Source organism: Lepidochelys kempii, chromosome 23, assembly GCF_965140265.1.
Source record: "Lepidochelys kempii isolate rLepKem1 chromosome 23, rLepKem1.hap2, whole genome shotgun sequence".
NCBI classification, from domain to species: Eukaryota; Metazoa; Chordata; order Testudines; family Cheloniidae; genus Lepidochelys; species Lepidochelys kempii.
Genome location: NC_133278.1, coordinates 15,669,190 through 15,691,814, shown reverse-complemented (window position 1 = coordinate 15,691,814; position 22,625 = coordinate 15,669,190). Strand labels below are relative to the sequence as shown.

The 22,625-nt window shown below is 67.0% G+C and overlaps 1 protein-coding gene across 1 annotated transcript; it reads right to left on the bottom strand.

Moving 5' to 3' along the window:
• Nucleotides 1–2,106: 2,106 nt before the first annotated feature.
• PPP1R3F (protein phosphatase 1 regulatory subunit 3F) lies at nucleotides 2,107–21,206 on the bottom strand. The gene is made up of 9 exons (XM_073321320.1): nucleotides 19,892–21,206; nucleotides 13,089–13,144; nucleotides 12,519–12,586; nucleotides 11,374–12,156; nucleotides 10,651–10,866; nucleotides 5,787–6,077; nucleotides 5,114–5,740; nucleotides 4,204–5,067; nucleotides 2,107–3,796 (listed from the first exon to the last, which is right to left on the bottom strand). The coding sequence occupies exons 1-9, from the start codon at nucleotides 21,025–21,027 to the stop codon at nucleotides 2,669–2,671; spliced, it is 5,169 nt and encodes a 1,722-aa protein (XP_073177421.1). The 5' UTR covers nucleotides 21,028–21,206; the 3' UTR covers nucleotides 2,107–2,668.
• Between the last annotated feature and the right edge of the window lie 1,419 nt (nucleotides 21,207–22,625).

The window sequence follows — 22,625 nt, the reverse complement described above, 5'->3', positions numbered from 1 at the left end:
GCCTGTCGCCCTAACAATCGCTGCCTGTTCCTCCGCCTGTCGCCCTAACAATCGCTGCCTGTTCCTCCGCCTGTCGCCCTAACAATCGCTGCCTGTTCCTTCGCCTGTCGCCCTAACATCGCTGCCCGTGACTCCGCCTGTCGCCTTAACAATCGCTGCTTGTGACTCCACCTGTCCCCCTAACAATCGCTGCCTGTGACTCTGCCTGTCCCCCTAACAATCGCTGCCTGTTCCTCCGCCTGTCGCCCTAACATCGCTGCCTGTTCCTCCGCCTGTCGCCCTAACATCGCTGCCTGTGACTCCGCCTGTCGCCTTAACAATCGCTGCTTGTGACTCCGCCTGTCGCCCTAACATGGCTGCCTGTGACTCTGCCTGTCCCCCTAACAATCGCTGCCTGTTCCTCCGCCTGTCCCCCTAACAATCACTGCCTGTTCCTCTGCCTGTCGCCTTAACAATCGCTGCTTGTGACTCCGCCTGTCACCCTAACATCGCTGCCTTTGACTCCGCCTGTCCCCCTAACAATCGCTGCCTGTGACTCCGCCTGTCCCCCTAACAATCGCTGCCTGTTCCTCCGCCTGTCCACGTAACAATCGCTGCCTGTTCCTCCGCCTGTCCACGTAACAATCGCTGCCTGTTCCTCCGCCTGTCCACCTAACAATCACTGCCTGTTCCTCTGCCTGTCGCCTTAACAATCGCTGCTTGTGACTCCGCCTGTCCCCCTAACATCGCTGCCTGTGACTCCGCCTGTCCCCCTAACAATCGCTGCCTGTGACTCCGCCTGTCCCCCTAACAATCGCTGCTTGTGACTCCGCCTGTCCCCCTAACATCGCTGCCTGTGACTCCGCCTGTCCCCCAACAATTGCTGCCTGTGACTCCGCCTGTCCCCCTAACAGTCGCTGCTTGTGACTCCGCCTGTCGCCCTAACAATCGCTGCCTGTGACTCCGCCTGTCACCCTAACATCGCTGCCTGTGACTCTGCCTGTCCCCCTAACAATCCCTGCCTGTTACTGCGCCTGTCGCCCTAACAATCCCTGCCTGTTACTGCGCCTGTCGCCCTAACAATCGCTGCCTGTGACTCCGCCTGTCGCCCTAACAATCGCTGCCTGTGACTCCGCCTGTCGCCCTAACAATCGCTGCCTGTGACTCCGCCTGTCCCCCTAACAATCACTGCCTGTTCCTCTGCCTGTCGCCTTAACAATCGCTGCTTGTGACTCCGCCTGTCACCCTAACATCGCTGCCTGTGACTCTGCCTGTCCCCCTAACAATCCCTGCCTGTTCCTCTGCCTGTCGCCTTAACAATCGCTTCCTGTGACTCCGCCTGTCACCCTAACATCGCTGCCTGTGACTCCGCCTGTCCCCCTAACAATCGCTGCTTGTGACTCCGCCTGTCGCCCTAACATCGCTGCCTGTGACTCTGCCTGTCGCCCTAACATCGCTGCCTGTGACTCTGCCTGTCCCTCTAACAATCCCTGCCTGTTACTGCACCTGTCCCCCTAACAATTGCTGCCTGTTCCTCCGCCTGTCGCCCTAACAATCGCTGCCTGTGACTCCGCCTATTACCCTAACATCCCTGCCTGTGACTCCGCCTGTCACCCTAACATCGCTGCCTGTGTCTCCGCCTGTTGCCCTAACTTCCCTGCCTGTTACAATCGCCGCCTGTGACTCCGCCTGTCCCCCTAACAATCGCTGCCTGTGACTCCGCCTGTTGCCCTGGCACTGCTCCTGTGATCCTGCTGGTCCCTGCAGCCCTTGGCCATCTCTCCAGAACACCTGCCATCACAGCAGCCCCGTTTCCCTCCCCCCGGAGCCCCCAGGGATTCCAGGGCCAGGATGGGTCGTCCCCCCGCCCCCCCCCCCAGCTTCCTGGTTGCATTGTTCCAGGGTGACATGGTCTGTCGGGCTCCCATTGGCTGTTGCCATGGAGACTGCATGGGGGGCGTGTCCCTGGTTACTGACTGAGAGGTTGCTAAATCACCCGCAGAGGCAGGGGGTGGGCGTGGGCGTTGCTGGGCTGGACCCCCTCCCCCGATCTCCCCACCCCTCCCTTCTCCACCCCCCCTTCCCCTGGTTCACCCTCCAGCTCCCTTCCCCCCCAGACCTGCCCCACTCCCACCCCATCTCTTCTCATCTCCTCGATGGGGACTAAACTAGACACAGCAAATTCCCCATTTTGGGTACCTGGGTGTGAATCCAGATTAACCCACTGCAGCTGGAGTAAGACGGCCGAAGTCAGGGTGACTCTGGATTGACCCCAGGGGAGCTAAGATCAGAATCCAGCCCTGACCTCACTGCAGTCCAGGGGTGATTTCGGATTGACTCCAGATTCACTGAGATCAGAATCTGGCCTGATCCCATTGCAGTCAGGGGTTGACTCCGGATTGATTCTGGATTAACAGAGATCTGAATCTGGGGTGATCCCATTGCGGGCAGGGGGTGACTCCGGACTGACTCCAGATGAACGGAGATCAGAATCTGGCCTGATCCCATTGCGGGCAGGGGGTGACTCCGGACTGACTCCAGATTAATGGAGATCTGAATCTGGCCTGATCCCATTGCGGGCAGGGGGTGACTCCGGCTTGCCGCTGGATGTCCAGCCTCCCACCCTCGGCCCGCCGCAGCCAGCCCCTCCAACCCTCTCCCGCGGCCCTGACCCGTGGGGCGCCCCCCCTCACATGACGCAGTACGGCTCCCGGGGCAGGGGGGGCTCTGTCCTGCGGCAGGGCACGTGGGCCGCCAGCCCCTTCGTGAGCTCCTTGTTGAGCAGGAAGCAGACGATGGGGTTGACGGCGGCCTGGGCGAAGCTCAGCCAGACGGCGGTGGCCAGGTAGCGGTGGGGGATGCTGCAGGCCTTGACGAAGACCCGCCAGTAGCAGGCCACGAGGTAGGGCGACCAGAGGAGCAGGAAGAGGACGGTGATGACGTAGAACATCTTCCCCAGCCGCTTCTCCGCCTTGAACTCCTCCATGCCCAGCAGGCTGCGGTTGGCGGCGTGGCCACTCTGCCGGACGCCCAGCAGCGTGGGCGGCATGGGGCCCCGGCCGAAGCCGGCCACCCAGTTGGCGGCCGCCTGGCCGGTGGCCCCCGGCCCGTGGAACGTCCAGTTCTGGCTGACGGCCGGCACCATCTGCACCGGCTTCATCCGGCGGTGGCGGTACTGGAAGCAGAGCAGCTTGCCGTAGACGGCCTGGGTGGCCCCCACCAGCACGGCCAGCATGAGCATGAAGCCCAGCGTGTCGTTGGCCTTGACGTAGCGGTGCTCGAAGATGCACTGGTCCTCCTCCCGGATGAACTTGTAGGTGCCCACGTCGACGACGGGCGGGAAGGCCATGGCCACCGAGAGGGTCCAGACCATGCAGATGACGGCCACGCACGTCCACGGGGTCAGGCGCTTGGCGTAGAAGCGGTGGTGGGCCACGGCCATGTACCGGGTGACGCTGATGCAGAAGAGGAGGAAGGCGGCGTGGAAGCAGAAGAGGACGGCCAGGAAGGCCACCACCTTGCAGCTCAGCGGGCTGTGGGTCCAGGCCGAGCCGTGGCGGATGGAGACCAGCACGAAGGGGAAGCAGATGGCCGCCCGCACGGCGTCCGCCAGGCACAGGTCCAGCAGGAAGTAGTAGGGGGCCCGGTGCAGCCCCCGCTCCTTCAGCACCAGCAGGGCTAGGGCCAGGTTGCCCGCCAGGCTCACGCAGATGATCAGCCCCAGGAGCAGCAGCTTGGCGTAGGTGGAGGCCGCCGGGGGGCCCGGCAGGCCCGGCTCGTCCGCCTCGCTGGCGTTGGCCATCTCCGGCCAGAGGGGCTAGCGGGGGCGGCCCATGGCCCCGGGGCCTCTGCAGGGGGAGAAGGGATTGTCGGGGCGGGGCCTGGCCCGGCGTGGGGGGGAGGGACCCCCCGCCCGGCGTGCGGGGCCCAAGCCCAGGCTGCGGGGCAGTGGGGCAGGGCCTGGTGCCCCCAGGCCCGACCCGGTTGGGGGCGGGGCTGCTGAGCGCGGGCCCCCGATCCCATCGCCCGCCTCGTCTGGGGGTCCCGTCTCCCGTTGCCCGCCCCGAACCAGCCAGGCCCCCCAGCCGGCGCCCCCGAGAGAGAAGGGCACCGTCATCCTCCCGGCCCCCCCGACGCTGACAAGCTCCCTCACACTCGTCCTCCCGGCCCCCCCGACGCTGACACACTCCCGCACACTCGTCCTCCTGGCCCCCTGAGGCTGACACGCTCGCGCACACTCATCCTCCCGGCCCCCCCGACGCTGACACGCTCCGCACGCTCGTCCTCCCGGACCCCCCGACGCTGACACGCTCCCGCACGCTCGTCCTCCCGGCCGCCCTGACTCTGACACGCTCCTGCACGCTCGTCCTCCCGGCCCCCTGACGCTGACACGCTCCCGCACGCTCGTCCTCCCGGCCCCCTTACGCTGACACGCTCCCGCACGCTCGTCCTCCCGGCCCCCTGACGCTGACAGGCTCCCGCACACTCATCCTCCCGGCCGCCCCGACTCTGACACGCTCCCGCACGCTCATCCTCCCGGTCCCCCCCGACGCTGACACGCTCCCGCACGCTCGTCCTCCCGGCCGCCCTGACTCTGACACGCTCCCGCACGCTCATCCTCCCGGCCCCCCCGACGCTGACACGCTCCCGCACGCTCGTCCTCCCAGCCCCCTGACGCTGACACGCTCCCGCACGCTCGTCCTCCCGGCCCCCTGATGCTGACACGCTCCCGCACGCTCGTCCTCCCGGCCCCCTGATGCTGACACGCTCCCGCACGCTCGTCCTCCCGGCCCCCCCGACGCTGACACGCTCCCGCACGCTCGTCCTCCCGGCCGCCCTGACTCTGACACGCTCCCGCACGCTCGTCCTCCCGGCCCGCCCGACGCTGACACGCTCCCGCACGCTCATCCTCCCGGCCGCCCCGACTCTGACACGCTCCCGCACGCTCGTCCTCCCGGCCCCCCCGACGCTGACACGCTCCCGCACGCTCGTCCTCCCGGCCCCCCCCGACGCTGACACGCTCCCGCACGCTCGTCCTCCCGGCCCCCTGACGCTGACACGCTCCCGCACGCTCGTCCTCCCGGCCCCCTGACGCTGACACGCTCCCGCACGCTCGTCCTCCCGGCCCCCTGACGCTGACACGCTCCAGCACGCTCGTCCTCCCGGCCGCCCCGACGCTGACACGCTCCCGCACGCTCGTCCTCCCGGCCGCCCCGACGCTGACACGCTCCCGCACGCTCGTCCTCCCGGCCGCCCCGACGCTGACACGCTCCCGCACGCTCGTCCTCCCGGCCGCCCCGACGCTGACACGCTCCCGCACGCTCGTCCTCCCGGCCGCCCCGACGCTGACACGCTCCCGCACGCTCGTCCTCCCGGCCGCCCCGACGCTGACACGCTCCCGCACGCTCGTCCTCCCGGCCGCCCCGATGCTGACACGCTCCCGCACGCTCTTCCTCCCGGCCGCCCCGATGCTGACACGCTCCCGCACGCTCGTCCTCCCGGCCCCCCCGACGCTGACACGCTCCCGCACGCTCGTCCTCCCGGCCGCCCCGACTCTGACACGCTCCCGCACGCTCGTCCTCCCGGCCGCCCCGACTCTGACACGCTCCCGCACGCTCGTCCTCCCGGCCGCCCCGACTCTGACACGCTCCCGCACGCTCGTCCTCCCGGCTCCCCCCGACACTGACACGCTCCCGCACGCTCGTCCTCCCGGCCCCCCCCCGACGCTGACACGCTCCCGCACGCTCGTCCTCCCGGCCCCCTGACGCTGACATGCTTCCGCACGCTCGTCCTCCCGGCCCCCTGACGCTGACACGCTCCCGCATGCTCGTCCTCCCGGCCACCCCGACGCTGACACGCTCCCGCATGCTCGTCCTCCCGGCCGCCCCGACGCTGACACGCTCCTGCACGCTCGTCCTCCCGGCCGCCCCGACGCTGACACGCTCCCGCACGCTCATCCTCCCGGCCGCCCCGACGCTGACACGCTTCTGCACGCTCGTCCTCCCGGCCGCCCCGACGCTGACACGCTCCCGCACGCTCGTCCTCCCGGCCGCCCTGACGCTGAGACGCTCCGCACTGACCCACAGCCCGTGCCCACTCTCACCACGCACGCACACTCACACTGATACACGCTCATCCTCACAGCCGCCCGGGCACAGACACACACGCACGTGCCCACGCTCCGAGTCACGCTCGCGCTGACATGCTCCCCCCCCGGCAGACTCAGCCTCACACACGTGCCCCCCACCCCGCCGGGCCCCTTCTCCCTTCACGCCCTCGCGCCTTGACGTCCGCTCACCCTCGCTCCCGCTCACACTCGGCTGCCCCAGCGCATCGGGGGGCTGAAGCTTTCCGGCTGCTTTTGCTCACCCCAGGCAGCTGGAAAGGGTCCTTCGCACGCGCACGTGCACTCACGAACACACACACACAGAGCACGGGGCTCCACCCTCCAGCAGGGACACACACACACACACAGGGACACATCTGGGCTCTGTCACACTCATTCCCCCCCTCCAGCCGCCAGGGAAGCAGGTGGGCTGTGGAACTGAGCCGGGACCCAATTCTGCTCTTAAACTGGAGTCACTCCTGATTGCCCCAGCGGAAGAGAGAAGAGAATGAAGCCAGTGGAGTTGCCCTGAGGCCCTCCAGCATCAACTCAGGGCCTCTGGGTGGGGGCCTGGCCAAAATCCCCCCCCCCGCTCTGCAGTCATGCCCCAGCTGGGGGCGAGTCTGGCAGGCTGGGGGCTTGTAATGGGGGGGGTAAGTTGGCACAAGGCCCCCCCAGAGCCTGGCCACACGCCAAGGGGAGAGAGACGCCCACACCCACACACAATCCACCCAGGCTACACACACCCGTAACCCCCCCCACACACACACTGCACGCTCACAATACAGACACTGTCGTCACACACGTGTAACACACACATTACACATCTACAATATATCTATACACAAAATACACACCCAGAGAACACACACTCACCCCCCCCAGGCCCTGAATGACAGCCCCCCCAGCCACTCCTAGGCCGTGTTGTGGGGTCTCTGCGGCTGGTGGGTGGGGAGGGGTGCAGGGATGATGGGGGGGCTGGAGGGACTGGCAGATGGAGAGGGTGGCGGGGGGGCTGGGGGGTGTAGGGATGGTGGGGGGGCTGGAGGGGGTGGCGGGGGACGGGTGGGTGGAGTGAGGGGGATGGGACAATAGAGGGGTACGTGCGGATGGGGAGGGGTGACTAGTTAAAGGGGTGCACAGGGGCTGGATGGACACACACCCTTCATCTCTCCAGCCCCACAGGCCCCTCCAGTGGGCGGAGGCCAGAGGGGGGTGCAGGGGGCCAAGGGGGGGTGCAGGGGGCCGTTTTGAGAGGGGTGGGTGGATAAACGACTGTTGGAGGCTGGAGCAGCTGAGGGGTGTCTGGGGTACAGTAAGGTGTGTGGGGGGAGATGGGGGGTGCATGGGAGGAAAAAGGGACGGGGTGGACGGCTTGGGGGGAGGCGGGGTGGGCAGAGGGGTGTACGGAGGGCTGGGGAGGGGCAGATGGAGGGGTTGTATATGGGGTGGAGAGATGATGGGATGAGTGGCGGGCCGGAGGGGTGTATACCAGTGGGGGGCTGGGGTCGGGGGGGTGTATATGGGGGGGCCGGGGTGGTGTATACCGGTGGGGGGCTGGGGCCGGGGGGGTGTATATGGGGGGGCCGGGGTGGTGTATACTGGTGGGGGGCTGGGGACGAGGGGGTGTATATGGGGGGGCCGGAGGGGTGTATACCGGTGGGGGGCTGGGGATGGAGGGTCCATAAGGGGGGGGCTGGAGAGATGTATACAGGTGGGGCACTGGGGATGGAGGAATGTATATGGGGGGGCAGAGGGGTATACACCAGTGGGGGGCTGGGGATGGGGGGTGCATATGGGGGGGCCGGAGGGGTGTATACCAGTGAGGGGCTGGGGACGGGGGGTGTATATGGGGGGGCAGAGGGGTATACACCAGTGGGGGGCTGGGGATGGGGGGTGTATACGGGGGGGGCTAGAGGGGTGTATACGGGGGGGCCGGAGGAGTGTGTGCCGGTGGGGGGCTGGGGATGGGGGGTGTATACGGGGGGGCCAGAGGGGTGTTTACCGGTGGGGGGCTGGGGATGGGGGATGTATATGGGGGGGCTAGAGGGGTGTTTACCGGTGGGGGGCTGGGGACGGGGGGGGTGTATATGTGGGGGGCTAGAGGGGTGTTTACCGGTGGGGGGCTGGGGACGGGGGGGTGTATATGGGGGGGCTAGAGGGGTGTTTACCAGTGGGGGGCTGGGGACGGGGGGGTGTATATGGGGGGGCTAGAGGGGTGTTTACCGGTGGGGGGCTGGGGACGGGGGGGTGTATACGGGGGGCTAGAGGGGTGTACACCGGTGGGGGGCTGGGGACGGGGGGTGTATACGGGGGGGCCGGAGGAGTGTGTGCCGGTGGGGGGCTGGGGACGGGGGGTGTATACGGGGGGGCCGGAGGGGTGTACACCGGTGGGGGACTGGGGACGGGGGGTGTATACGGGGGGGCCGGAGGGGTGTACACCGGTGGGGGGCTGGGGACGGGGGGTGTATACGGGGGGGCCGGAGGGGTGTACACCGGTGGGGGGCTGGGGACGGGGGGTGTATACGGGGGGGCCGGAGGGGTGTACACCGGTGGGGGGCTGGGGACGGGGGGTGTATACGGGGGGGCCGGAGGGGTGTGTGCCGGTGGGGGGCTGGGGACGGGGGGTGTATACGGGGGGGCGAAGGGGTGTACACCAGTGGGGGGATGGGGATGGGGGGTGCATGGGGGGGCTGGAGGAATGTATACGGGGGGCCGGAGGGGTGTACACCGGTGGAGGGCTGGGGAAGGAGGGGGGCCGAGGCAGGGACCCAGCCCGCCCCCCCAGGACCGGCCCCAGCTCACCTCTGTTCCGCTGGCTCCCCGGCGTGAGGCGAGACCCCCAAATCCTTCCCCGCTCGGTGGGGGGCGAGTCCCCTGCCCCCGGCGCCTTCAGGCCCTGCGGGGAGCAGGGCGTCCCTTCGCCGGGCCTCCCCCCATGCCGGCCGGAGGGGGCTCGGGGGGCTGCCTTGGGGGTCCGGGGGCGCTGCCCCCCCCCCGCTTCCGCCGCCTCCAGAGCCCGGCGCCGAAGGCTCCCCGCGGCGGCGTCCCGGGGACCCCCAAGCTACCCGGATCGGGGCCTCGGTGAAACCAAGGGGCCGGGTCCCTCCTCCGGGGATCCCCTCCCCGATCAATCCGGTGTGACTCCGATCTGCCCTCTTCAACACAGACACCTCCTCCAGCAGATCGATCCAATGGCAACCCGGATCGGCTCGCTCCGTGGGAATCCGGATTCGCCCCCCCCCGATTAGATCCAGGGGGTTAAATCCAGGTCGGGGCCGGTCCCGGGGCGCCCTCCTGGCCCGCGCGGCGCCCCGACGCCGGCTCGCTCCATCCCCAGGACCCCGGTTCGACCCGAATGCGGGGGGTTAATGCAAGGTGCGGCGGCTCCGGAGTCACGCCGGATCCCGGCCGGGAAGGAGGGGGTCCGGACTCTCCCCCCGAGATGAGCCTGGAGGCATCGGGCGGCGGCTCAGGCTCCGGTCCCCACAAAGGAGCCGGGAGGCGGCCGGGATCCGACCATCTTCTTAGCATCCACCGGAAGCTGCGGCGGGGGGGGGTCTGGGGGGCAGAGGGACGTGGGGGGCGGAGCCGGGCCGAGGAGGGGCCGGGGGACAATGGCGGAGCGGGGGAGGGGGACTCGGGCAGCAACGCACCATCAGGACCAGGGGAAGCCAAGGGGGAGGGAGGGGCTGGGAGCCAGGACGCCTGGGTTCTCTCCCTGGCTCCGGGAGGGGGGTCTAGTGGTTAGAGCAGTGGGGGGTGGGCTGGGAGCCAGGACGCCTGGGTTCTCTCCATAGGTTGGGGGGGCAGGACTCCTGGGTTCTCTACCCAGCTGCCCCACAGACATGAAGGGACACTGAAACTGCAAAGCAACTGACCAGATCTGGTGTGGGGGGGGGGGGGGTCCTGGGGGCTGCGGCACCGTGTAAACCGCCCAATCCCAGGCTGGCTCGGGGGGCGGGAATGGGGCAGGGGCCCATCTGGAATTGGGCTCCAGGCCCAACCGATCCTGCCTCCAGGCCCATCACCTTCCACCCCACGGCCGGACCCCCATCCTCCCCCTGCTGGCGCCATGAGCCCCCCAGAAACCGACACCAGGGCTGTGGCCGGGACCGTGTTTATTTCGCGTTTCCGTCAGCTGCGCGGACGCCGGCGTTTCGCCCCCTTCGAGACCCCGCGCGTCCGGCTCCTGAACCCGCCTGGTCGGGGAGCCACCGGCCCAGCCCCGGGCCCACTGTCCCCACGGCGAACCCCTTCCCGGGCCACAATCGGCGCCTGACTCCCAGCCGGGACCCGGTGCCAGCGGCCTGACGAGCCCGTTATCAGATATCTGCCCCCCCCGGGGCTCACGGCCCCCCGAGCCGTCTCGATGCGGATCCAGAGTCTTGCCTCTCTCGCTCCAAGGCAGGTTTTCCGACTTCCCATCTCAGTTAATTCAGAGTCAATCTGGAGTCACCCCTGACTACAATGGGGTCAAGGCAGGATTCTGATCCCACTTAATCTGGAGTCAATCTGGAGTCACTCCCAACTGCAGCAGGATCTGGGTCCGATTCCGCTCTCACCTCCACCCAGCATCGGCTCCGACTCAGGCCATCCTCCATCACTCCAAGTGTCCCCCACGGCTTCCGAAACATGGGCAGAGCTCCCATGTGGGGAAACTGAGGCACGCCCCCCCGCTCCCACAGCGGCAGCTCCTTCGACTTGCAGAAGAGGGCCACGCGGCGGTGGAGCAGGTGGCTGGGCGGCTCCGGCGTGCCGTGGGACCTCACCACTGGGGGCTGACGCAAGCGCGGTGAATCAGCCGGACGATCGCCAGCCCCCCCGGCGGCTGGACCGAAACTCTCGGTCGCACTCAGCGGAAGCGTCATGCTGCAAATGACCCACTTTGCACCAAATGGGGGGGACCCACTGAACCCCCCCACACCCCACAGTACAAAATAAATACGGTGCCATGGGGGGGTCGTGCGCTGGAGAAGCAAAGCGGGGCAATGAGCCGATGTAAGGTCTTCAGAGATATGTGGCCCCCAGTGCCAGTGTGGGACACAATGAGTGTGGGGTAGGGCGGAGGAGCTGGGAGCCAGGACGCCTCCCCAGCTGTGGGGACAAGGGGGCTAGAGCTGGGGGGCTGGGAGCCAGGACGCCTGGGTTCTCTCCCCGGCTCTGGGGGCGAGGGGGCTAGAGCGGGGGGGCTGGGAGCCAGGACGCCTGGGTTCTCTCCCCGGCTCTGGGGGCGAGGGGGCTAGAGCGGGGGGGCTGGGAGCCAGGACGCCTGGATCCTAGCTCGCCTGGCGCCATGTGAGAACCACATACAGGGTGATGACCGCGGCCGGCAGGCAGCCACCGAGGACCACGGGCAGGACGACCACGAGTCCCAGGACGAGGAGGGAACGGGTCAGGGCCTGCCCCAGCCGCGGGGGGCAGCCGGGCGCCCCCTCCCTGGGCTCCCCCGACCACAGGCTCCGTGGCCCTGCGTAGCCCCCCTGGCCTCGCCCCACCGGGGCCGCTGTCCATGCCGGCACCACCATGGCGGCTGGCGCCAGCAGCCGCAAGGCCCCGCCCGGGCCGGCTCCCTGGCTCCCACCCTCCAGCAGCGCTGGGGGGCTGTCTCGCCCCGGGCCGGCGGGCGGGGTGAGCCGGGCGGCCGTGCCCCTCTCCAGGCCCTCGCCCTCCGGGCTGGCGTAACGCCGGGTGATCTCCTGGGCCAGGGAGCTGTTCAGCGCCCGCTCCGGCCCGGCGCAGCCGACCACTAGGTCCCTGTCGCTCAGCACGCTCAGGTGCAGGGCAGGCAGCCAGGCCGGGGGGGAGCCAGCCACTTCCATGCCCCCCGGCCGCCCCCCGGCGCCCCCCAGCTCCTCTGCCCGCAGCCGGCTGAGATGGCAGAGATATAGCTGCTCCAGCTCCGAGTCCACGGCCTCCTCCTCCGCCTGCCAGAGCCCAGCCTGTTCTGCCAGGCCAGCCTCCAAGAATGAGGCCCCCGGCCCCAGAGTGCCGGCCACGGGTGGCTGCGGGGGCTCCCTCGCGGGTGGCTCCGTCTCCAGGGACGTGGAGGCAACCGGCAGCGCCGGGACCTGCAGCAGGGTATGGGAAGGATGGGGGCTGGAGAGACAGGATCCCCCACAAGTGCCAGGGGGGGCACAATTTTGGCACAGCCGTGCCTCAGTTTCCCCACCTGTGAGACGCAGGGCCTGAGCCGGCCTTTGTCAGTGAGATTGGGAGATCTCTGGGGTAGGGCTGACCCTTGCTGTGGGTCTGCGCAGCCCCAGTCTGGCAGGCAGGGCCGGGCGCTGGGGGGCAGGTGAGGGGCTGGGCAGGGGACACTCTCCCCTGGCAGGCAGGGCCAGGCACTGGGGTGCCGTGGGGAGGGGGGCTCAGCAGGGGGCCGGGCAGGGGCCTCTCTCCCCACACCAACGCTGTTGCCGGCAGTTCATACCTGTCCCGTGGGCTGCGGTGCGGGAGCTGAGGGCGATTCTCTTCGCGTCTCCCTTTCAGGGCTCCCTTCTGGAGACAGAGAGAGACGGGGTCACCCACACTAGTGCTCCACTCAACCAGCCCGGCACTGCTGGAGGGAAGCTCGCAGCACTGGGGGTGACGCCGGCTGGGGGCACTGCTGGGGGGAAGCTCGCAGCGCTAGGGGTGACCCTGGTTGGGGGCGCTGCTAGGGGGGAAGCTTGTAGCGCTGGGGTGACCCTGGTTGGGGGCACTGCTGGGGGGAAGCTTGCAGCACTGGGGGTGACGCCGGCTGGGAGCACTGCTGGGGGGAAGCTCGCAGCGCTAGGGGTGACCCTGACTGGGGGCACTGCTGGGGGGAAGCTCGCAGCACTGGGGGGTGAGCTGGGGGGAAGCTCGCAGCGCTGGGGTTGACCCCGGCTGGGGGCACTGCTGGGGGGAAGCTCATGGCGCTGGGGGAGACCCCGGATGGGGACACTGCTGGGGGGAAGCTCGCGGTGCTGGGGAAGACCCCAGCTGGGGGCACTGCTGGGAGGAAGCACGCACCACATACCTTCCGCGTCGACAGGGTTTGGTGTATCTTCATCGCTTGGCTCTTCCTCGCACGGCCTGTGCGGGGAGAAGGATCCAGTCACTGCCTGGCGCCGGGTGGGGGGTGGCACCTTCCTGGTTCCCAGCCCCCTCCCCGCTCCCCTACCAGAGCCAGGGAGAGAACCCAGGCATCCGGGCGCCAGCCTGAGTGGGCAAGGTATTAGCCAGGGTTCCCAGGTTCCATTCCAGCTCGACCACACGTGCCCAGCTGAGCTCTAATCGCTGGGTGCCTCAGTTTCCCTTTGTGTGTTTAGGGATGGTCTCTCTGTGTGTCTGGGTCAGGGGGTCTGTGCAGCGCCCGGTGTGACGGGACCCTGATCCGGCTCGGCACCTCCACACGAGTAAAACCCCGCAGCTATTTTGGGTTTTCCCCTTTCCTGCGAGTCAGCGTCTGGGAGCCCAGGCCCTGAGATCTGGGGCTGCCAGGGGGCGGGACAGCAACAATGCCAAGCCGCAGAGCTCAGAGAGAATCCGGCCCGGCACCGGGTCTGGCCAATCCAGAGTCACCCCGGATTGCAGAGGGGGCAGAGCTGGATTCTGATCTCAGCCCCCCGGGGTCAATCCGGAGTCACCCCCGGCTGTACTGGGGGCAGAGCTGGATTCCGATCTCAGCCCCCCAGGATCAATCCAGAGTCACCCCTGATTGCAGAGGGGGAAGAGCTGGATTCTGATCTCAGCCCCCCGGGATCAATCCAGAGTCACCCCTGATTGCAGTGGGGGCAGAGCTGGATTCCGATCTCAGCCCCCCAGGATCAATCCAGAGTCACCCCTGATTGCAGAGGGGGAAGAGCTGGATTCTGATCTCAGCCCCCCGGGATCAATCCAGAGTCACCCCTGATTGCAGTGGGGGCAGAGCTGGATTCCAATCTCAGCCCCCCGGGATCAATCCAGAGTCACCCCTGATTGCAGTGGGGGCAGAGCTGGATTCCGATCTCAGCCCCCCGGGGTCAATCCAGAGTCACCCCCGGCTGTACTGGGGGCAGAGCTGGATTCTGATTGCAGCCCCCCAGGGTCAATCCGGAGTCACCCCCGGCTGTACTGGGGGCAGAGCTGGATTCTGATTGCAGCCCCCCGGGGTCAATCCAGAGTCACCCCTGATTGCAGAGGGGGCAGAGCTGGATTCTGATCTCAGCCCCCCGGGATCAATCCAGAGTCACCCCTGATTGCAGTGGGGGCAGAGCTGGATTCCAATCTCAGCCCCCCGGGGTCAATCCGGAGTCACCCCTGGCTGTACTGGGGGCAGAGCTGGATTCTGATCTCAGCCCCCCGGGGTCAATCCAGAGTCACCGCCGGCTGTACTGGGGGCAGAGCTGGATTCTGATCTCAGCCCCCCGGGGTCAATCCGGAGTCACCCCTGATTGCAGAGGGGGCAGAGCTGGATTCTGATCTCAGCCCCCCGGGGTCAATCCGGAGTCACCCCTGATTGCAGAGGGGGCAGAGCTGGATTCTGATCTCAGCCCCCCGGGGTCAATCTGGAGTCACCCCCGGCTGTACTGGGGGCAGAGCTGGATTCTGATCTCAGCCCCCCAGGGTCAATCCAGAGTCACCCCCGGCTGTACTGGGGGCAGAGCTGGATTCTGATCTCAGCCCCCCGGGATCAATCCAGAGTCACCCCCGGCTGTACTGGGGGCAGAGCTGGATTCTGATCTCAGCCCCCCGGGATCAATCTGGAGTCACCCCCGGCTGTACTGGGGGCAGAGCTGGATTCTGATCTCAGCCCCCCGGGGTCAATCCAGAGTCACCCCTGAATGCAGAGGGGTCCCCGAGGGCGACTCTGCCAGACTCCGCCCCAGAGGGTAGGAGCAAGGAGGGCAGGCGGGGGGGGGGAAGCCGAACGGGCCGCCTGTGTCTGCCTGTGCGGGGCTGTAGACAGTCAGTCGCAGGGGGTGGGGCCCGTGGAAACAGAAACTTCCTTTGATGCTCACGTCTTAGCGGAGGAGAAACATTTCGGTCACAAACCCAGACACAGAAGGAACCCAGGAGTCCTGGCTCCCAGCCCCCCCACTCTCATCACTGGATGCCCGGCTGCCCCACACCCACGCCGGAGACATGGCGAGGGTTAACCTGCCCCCACTCCCAGCATACAAACTCCTGCCTCGTACCTCCTGCCGCTCAGCATCTTCATTGCCCCGCCCCCGCCCTAGAGATGGGGAAACTGAGGCAGAGCAAGGCCTTTGGCGTGGTCTTCGTCCCCGTGAGAACCTAGAGCTCACTCGCTCCCAGCCACCCACCCGCCCTTCCCGTCTCACGGCCTTGTAATTAGCATTCGTTAGGGTTAGGGTGAGGTAACTCCCGTCTCGTCCTGTGTCAGCAGCGTGTAATTTCCACGCCAGGCGTCTGGAGAAGGGGGTTTCACCCACGCAAGCTTGAGCCCAAATAAATCGGTTCGTCTTTAAGGTGCCACCGGCCTCCGCGTTGTTTGCGTGGATGCAGCCTACCACGGCGACACCCTGACACCTGGCACTCATTGGGATAATGAGCCGGGAGCTGGACCCCAGGGTGTAGGAGAAGCCAATAAAATACATGAGATGTATTTATACCCAGACCCCGACGAGACCGGGGCCCCGTCGCGCCGGGAGCCACCAGACCCCGACCGAGACCGGGGCCCCGTCGCGCCGGGAGCCACCAGACCCCGACCGAGACCGGGGCCCCGTCGCGCCGGGAGCCACCAGACCCCGACCGAGACCGGGGCCCCGTCGCGCCGGGAGCCACCAGACCCCGACCGAGACCGGGGCCCCGTCGCGCCGGGAGCCACCAGACCCCGACCGAGACCGGGGCCCCGTCGCGCCGGGAGCCACCAGACCCCGACCGAGACCGGGGCCCCGTCGCGCCGGGAGCCACCAGACCCCGACCGAGACCGGAGCCCCGTCGCGCCGGGAGCCACCAGACCCCGACCGAGACCGGGGCCCCGTCGCGCCGGGAGCCACCAGACCCCGACCGAGACCGGGGCCCCGTCGCGCCGGGAGCCACCAGACCCCGACCGAGACCGGGGCCCCGTCGCGCCGGGAGCCACCAGACCCCGACCGAGACCGGGGCCCCGTCGCGCCGGACGCTGCCCAGACCCCGCCTGAGATTCTGGTGCAGAAATACCCATATTGGGCCCTTTTATCCACCTATCTACCCACTTTAAATGAGATCTCTGACAAACTCAGCCGACCGCAAAAGACTTTTCACTCCCCACTCGGCTCGTTATTAACTCTGTTTCCTGCCCCTTTTGGAAACCACTTTTGCTGCCCGAGTTTCAGAGAAAACACCCCGGCGAAGTGATTTCACCTTCTCTCCGCAGCCCTCGGTCTCGGTTTCTTTAGAAATAATAGATGACGGCGCTGCCCCATTTCCCCTGCAGCTTGTTTTTCACTACGCAGAACTCGCCCGCTGGCAGCTGGAAACGCGATGGTGAAATTTCAGACCACGAGGGGCGGGGGCTTTAACCTGAACTGCCTTTCTCCTCGCTCTGCCTCGGGCGTTGGAGTTCAATCCCCCCGCCGGCCTGTCCCCTCCTAGAACCACCGGCAGATCTGCACCGACAGCCCGCATGGGCTCGCTCGCCTCAGAGCGTACACTAGTGCAAGGCAGGCGTGAAAGCCCTTCATCGAGAGCCCATGGTGAATTCTGGTTGGGGAGCCTTGCACACTTGCCTTGCACTAGTACTGAGACACACAGTGCAGCGGGGTGAATGCTGACCTGGGAATGTTTCACAGTCACTTTGCATGACTGCTAACACATGCACCTGCTTTGGGGGCATTGCACACTGGCTTTGCACTAGTGCTATCCTGTGCAGGAGAGAGGAGGGCATTGTGATTTGGGAGCGCTTCACACTCACTTTTCAGTAGTACAAATAATAGCACAAGGGAGCAGTGTGAGTTCTGGACTGAGAGCATTACACATGCACCTTGCACGTGTGCAAACGACTGCACAAAGGAGCAGGGCGAATTCTGATTTGGGAGCATTGAACACCCACTTTGCACTACTGCTAACATTTGCACGAGGAAGCAGGGCAAACTGTGATGTGGGAGTGTTTCACATCCACTTTTCACTCGTCCAAGTGATAGCACAAGGGAAGAGGGTGAATTCTGGTTTGGGAGCATTGCACACACACTTGGCACCACGGGAGCAGGGTGAGTTCCGACTTGGGAGCCTTGCACACTTGCTCTGCACTAGTGCTAATGCTTGCAGCTGATCTGGGAGCAATGCACACTCACTTTGCACAAGTGCTGATCTTTCACAGCCCCCCAATGCTACCCCACCCTGCCCAAATGAACCCTTTCCCCTCTCACTTGCTGATCCTCTGTCCGCAGTTTAAACCCACCCCGAGACCTCCAGCGTCTCCCCCCGACACTCTGTGCCCTGTGGGGCAGGGACTATCTCAGAAGGAGGGCGGGGCAAAGGCAGGGTCCCTCCCCATATAACCTGCCCCTTGTAATTCAGAGCAGTCTCTGGGCTGCTCTTCCATAGGCTCTGCACCCCCTGATAAACTGGAGGGATTTGGGGGGCTCAGAGGCATGGGGATTGGGGGGGCTCAGAGTCACAGATTGGGAGTTTTGGGGGGTTCAGAGTCACAGGGATCAGGAGGATTTGGGGGCTCAGAGTCACAGATCGGAGGGATTCAGGGGCTCAGAGTCATGGGGATCGGAGGGATTTGGGGGGCTCAGAGTCAGAGATCAGGGGTACTGGGGGGCTCAGAGTCATAGATCATGGGAATGTGGGGGGCTCAGAGTCATGGCGATGAGGGGGATTTCGGGGGCTCAGAGTCACAGATTGGGGGCCTTGGGGGGCTCAGAGTCACAGGAATCGGGGGGATTTGAGGGCTCAGAGTCACAGATCAGGGGGATTGAGGGGTTCAGAGTCACAGGGATTGGGGGGCTCAGAGTCATACATCGGGGGAATGTGGGGGGCTCAGAGTCATGGGGATCAGGAGAATTTCAGGGGCTCAGAGTCACGATTGGGGGCTTTGGGGGGCTCAGAGTCACAGGGATCGGGAGGATTTGGGGGGCTCAGAGTCACAGGGATTGGAGGGATTCGGGGGCTCAGAGTCACAGGGATCGGAGGGATTCGGGGGCTCACAGTCACAGATCAGGGGGATTGAGGGGCTCAGAGTCACGTGGATCGGGGGGGATTTCGGGGGCCCAGAGTCACAGATTGGGGGCTTTGGGGGGCTCAGAGTCACAGGGATCGGGAGGATTTGGGGGCTCAGAGTCACAGATCGGAGGGATTCGGGGGCTCAGAGTCATGGGGATCGGAGGGATTTGGGGGGCTCAGACTTACAGATCAGGGGGATTTGGGGGCTCAGAGTCACAGATTGGGGGCATTGGGGGCTCAGAGTCATGGGGATCGGAGGGATTTGAGGGGCTCAGAGTCACAGGAATCGGGGGGGTGTGGAGGCTCAGAGTCACAGATTGGGGGTATTGGGGGCTCAATCATGGGGATCAGAGGGATTTGGGGGGCTCAGAGTCACAGATAAGGGGGATTCGGGGGGGCTCAGAGTCATGAGGATTGGGGGATTTGGGGGGCTCAGAGTCACGGGGATCGGGGGGATTGAGGGGCTCAGAATCTCAGGGATCGGGGGATTTGGGGGCTCAGAGTCACAGATTGGGGGCCTTGGGGGCTCAGAGTCACGGGGATCAGAGGGATTTGGGGGGCTCAGAGTCACAGGAATCGGGGGTGTGTGGAGGCTCAGAGTCACGGGGATCGGGAGGAATTGGGGGGCTCAGAGTCATGGGATAGCGGGGATTTGGGGGGCTCAGTCATGGGGATTGGGGGAATTGGGGATTCAGAGTCACAGACCAGGGTTTGGGGGGCTCAGAGTCATGGGATCGGGGGGATGTGGGGGCTCAGAGTCACGGGGATCAGGGGGATTCAGGGGCTCAATGTCACAGGGATTGGGGGGCTCAGAGTCATGGGGATCGGGGGATTTGGGGGCTCAGAGTCACAGGAATTGGGGGGATTTGGGGGTGTGACGATGTGACTCAGCAGGGAGGGGGGAGTGTTGACCTGGGAATGTGCCCTGGGGAGGGGAGACCTGAGAGCCTGTCACCTGAGCCAGGAGGGGGAGGGGGAGGTAACACCTCTGCCCAGGAATGTGGACGGAGGCTGCAGGAGGGGACCTGCTGGGGGGGTTTAGTTTCAGTTTGGGGCTGGGTGGAGGAACACAGGGAACCCCAGGGCTGGGGTCTAAGCTCCCTGCTCCCCCAGAAGGACGTGATTGAGGGGTCCTGGGTGTACCCACAAGCTCTGTTGTGGACTGTGTTCCTGTTGTCCAATAAACCTTCTGTTTTACTGGCTGGCGGAGAGTCTCAGTGGATCCCAGGAAGAGGGGTGCAGGGCCTGGACTCCCCCACACTCCATGACAGGGGGAATCAGAGTCATGGGGATCAGGGGGGCTGTGGGGGCTCAGAGTCACAGATTTGGGGTATTGGGGGGCTCAGAATCATGGGGATTGGGGGGATTGAGGGGCTCAGTGTCACGGGGATTGGGGGGCTCAGAGTCACAGAACGGGGGATGTGGGGGCTCAGAGTCACGGGGATTGGGAGGAATTGGGGGGCTCAGAGTCACAGATCGGGCGATTGGGGGATTTAGTGTCACAGATTGGGGGGATTGGGGGCTCATTCACAGATAGGGGGATTTGGGGGGCTCAGAGTCATGGGGATTGGGGGAATTGGGGGGTTCAGTGTCACAGATCAGGGGATCTGGGGGGCTCAGAGTCACACGGATTGGGGGGATTTGGCGGTTCTCACAAGTGGTCCCGGGAGGACGGTGGGATTTTACCTCATCCTCTCCGGCCTCATGCAACTCTTCAGCTGCCGCCCCGGGCCGGCAGTGCTGGGGGGCACCCGGGGCGGGGGCAGGCCCTTCATCACCACGCTGTAGTTCTTCCCCTGGTTATTGGCCCAGTAGACGCCCTCGTCGGTCTGGTACCGGATCACGAAATCCAGCCGGGCTTCGTCCCCCTCCTCCTCCCCCTCCTGGCCGGGGCCGAAGGGCAGGCTGAAGGCGAAGCGGTCGCTCAGCCCCCCGTCGGGTGAGCCCCCCGGAACGTAGCGGGCGGGGTGGTCGCGGTAGGTGCACCAGCGGTCCCGGCTGGCTCGCACGTGGACGGCTTTGCGGTAGGCCACGTTCAGCACCCGCACGGTGCCCCGCAGCAGCCAGGGCTCGTCTGGCCCCGGGGCCAGGACCTCCTCCAGCTCCACCATGGCCCGGTGCAGCCGCGCCAGCCGCTCCGGCTCGCCCTGCCCCGGCGGGGGCAGCACGAAGGCGGGCAGCAGGTAGGGGGCAGGGGGTGGCTGGCCGGTGGGGGGCAGCACCTCGGGGGGCGACTCGGGCGAGGGGGGCGGCCAGGGCTGGTAGCGCCGCAGGCGGGTCAAAGGCAAGCCCAGGGCATCGGCAAACAGCACCCGGCGCGCCCCCGCGGCAGGCTGGGAGAGCGGCTCCTCGCCGTGCCCCGCGGCATGCTGGGAGAGCGGCTCCTCGCCGTGCCCCGCAGGATGCTGGGAGAGCGGCTCCAGCCCGTACCCCAGGGCATGCTGGGAGTGGGGCTGCCCCGTGGCATGCTGGGAGAGCGGCTCCTCGCCGTGCCCCACGGGATGCTGGGAGAGCGGCTCCAGCCTGTACCCCAGGGCATGCTGGGAGTGGGGCTGCCCCGCGGCAGGCTGGGAGAGCGGCTCCTCGCCGTGCCCCAGGGCATGCTGGGAGAGCGACTCCGGGCCATGCCCCGCGGCATGCTGGGAGAGCGGCTCCGGCCTGTACCCCAGGGCATGCTGGGAGTGGGGTTGCCCCATGGCCTGCTGGGAGGTTGGCCCTTGGTGTTCGCCTGCAGCATGCTGGGAGTGGGGCTGCCCCGCGGCATGCTGGGAGAGCAGCTCCGGCCCGTGCCCCAGGGCATGCTGGGAGTGGGGTTGCCCCATGGCCTGCTGGGAGTTTGGCCCTTGGTGTTGCCCTGCAGCATGCTGGGAGTGGGGCTGCCCCGGGGCATGCTGGGAGAGCTGCCAAGCGGGGAGCGGGGGGGGCTCCTGCTCCTCCGCCCCCCACCCCCCCGCCCGGGGCCGGCGCAGGGGGGGCCGCGGGGAGGGGGAGGCCGCGCCGGCCATGGCGGCGGCGGCGGCGGCGGCGGCTGGGGGGGGGAGCGAGGCGGGGGGCGGAGCCAAGGAGGGGGCGGGGGAGGGAGAACCCGGAGGGAGGGAGGGGCTGGGGGCAGGGCAGTGGGATGAGGGGGGGAGGGGCGGGGGATGAGGGAGGGGCTGGGGGCAGGGCAGTGGGATGAGTGGGGAGGGGCTGGGGGCAGGGGCGGGGGACGTAGGGGGGCTGGGGGCAGGGCACTGTGATGAGTGGGGAGGGGATGAGGGAGGGGCTGGGGGCAGGGGAGGGGCGGGGGGGATGAGGGAGGGGCTGGGGGCAGGGCAGTGGGATGAGTGGGGAGGGGATGGGGCAGGGGAGGGGGTTGTGGGGCAGGGGCTGGGGGACGTGGGAGGGGCTGGGGCAGGGGCGGGGGACGTGGGAGGGGCTGGGGGCAGGGCACTGGGATGAGTGGGGAGGGGATGGGGCAGGGGAGGGGGTTGTGGGGGGAGGGGCGGGGGATGAGGGAGGGGCTGGGGGCAGGGCAGTGGGATGAGGGGGGGAGGGGCGGGGGATGAGGGAGGGGCTGGGGGCAGGGCAGTGGGATGAGTGGGGAGGGGCTGGGGGCAGGGGCGGGGGACGTGGGAGGGGCTGGGGGCAGGGCACTGTGATGAGTGGGGAGGGGATGAGGGAGGGGATGGGGGCAGGGCACTGGGACGAGTGGGGAGGGGATGGGGCAGGGGAGGGGGTTGTGGGGCAGGGGCTGGGGGACGTGGGAGGGGCTGGGGGCAGGGCAGTGGGATGAGGGGGGTGTAGGGGCAGGGGCGGGGGGCTGGTAACTAATGACGCCCAGGCTCTCTGCCCTCCCCCGAGCCCCCCTTTCCCTGCCCCCCAGCCCACCCGAGCCCCAAGCTGGCTAAGCAGGGTCACCAGCAGCCTGCAGCATTCGGCCCCCCCTGCCCACTGACCTCTGCCCCTCCGTCCGCCTGTCCGTCCCCACACAAATAGCCCCCTCCGCCTGCATGTCTGTGCCCACGCCCACCCCTGCTCCTGTCTGTCCGTCTGTCCCCATACACCCCTCCGTCCGCCTGACTGTCCGTCCACACCCACCCCTCTGTCCGCCTGTCTGTCCCCACGTACACCCCTCCGCCTGACCGTCCATCCCTATACACCCCTCCGTCCGCCTGTCTGTCTATCCACACATGCCCCTCCGCCTGTCTGTCCACATGCACACCTCTCTGCCCGTCTGTCCATCACCATGCACAGCTCTCTGCTCACGTGTCTGTCCATACACACACCCCTCCATCCATCCATCCCCACGCACACCCCTCCGTCCGCCTGTCTGTCCCCATGCACACCCCTCCCCCCGCCTGTGTGTCCAGCCCCACTCACCCCTCCTCACTAGGGCAGGGTCAGAGAGCGCCAGCCGCCCCGCGAGGGGACCCGGACC

What these genes read in the sequence shown, in the direction of transcription:
- PPP1R3F (XM_073321320.1), bottom strand. Translation starts at nt 21,027, where the DNA reads ATGGGGCAACCCCACTCCCAGCATGCCCTGGGGCACGGGCCGGAGCTG. An exon ending in AAACCCTGTCGACGCGGAAG is followed by an intron (nt 12,587 to 13,088) that starts GTATGTGGTGCG and finishes CTCTGTCTCCAG; the next exon opens with AAGGGAGCCCTGAAAGGGAG. An exon ending in CACCGCAGCCCACGGGACAG is followed by an intron (nt 12,157 to 12,518) that starts GTATGAACTGCC and finishes ACCCTGCTGCAG; the next exon opens with GTCCCGGCGCTGCCGGTTGC.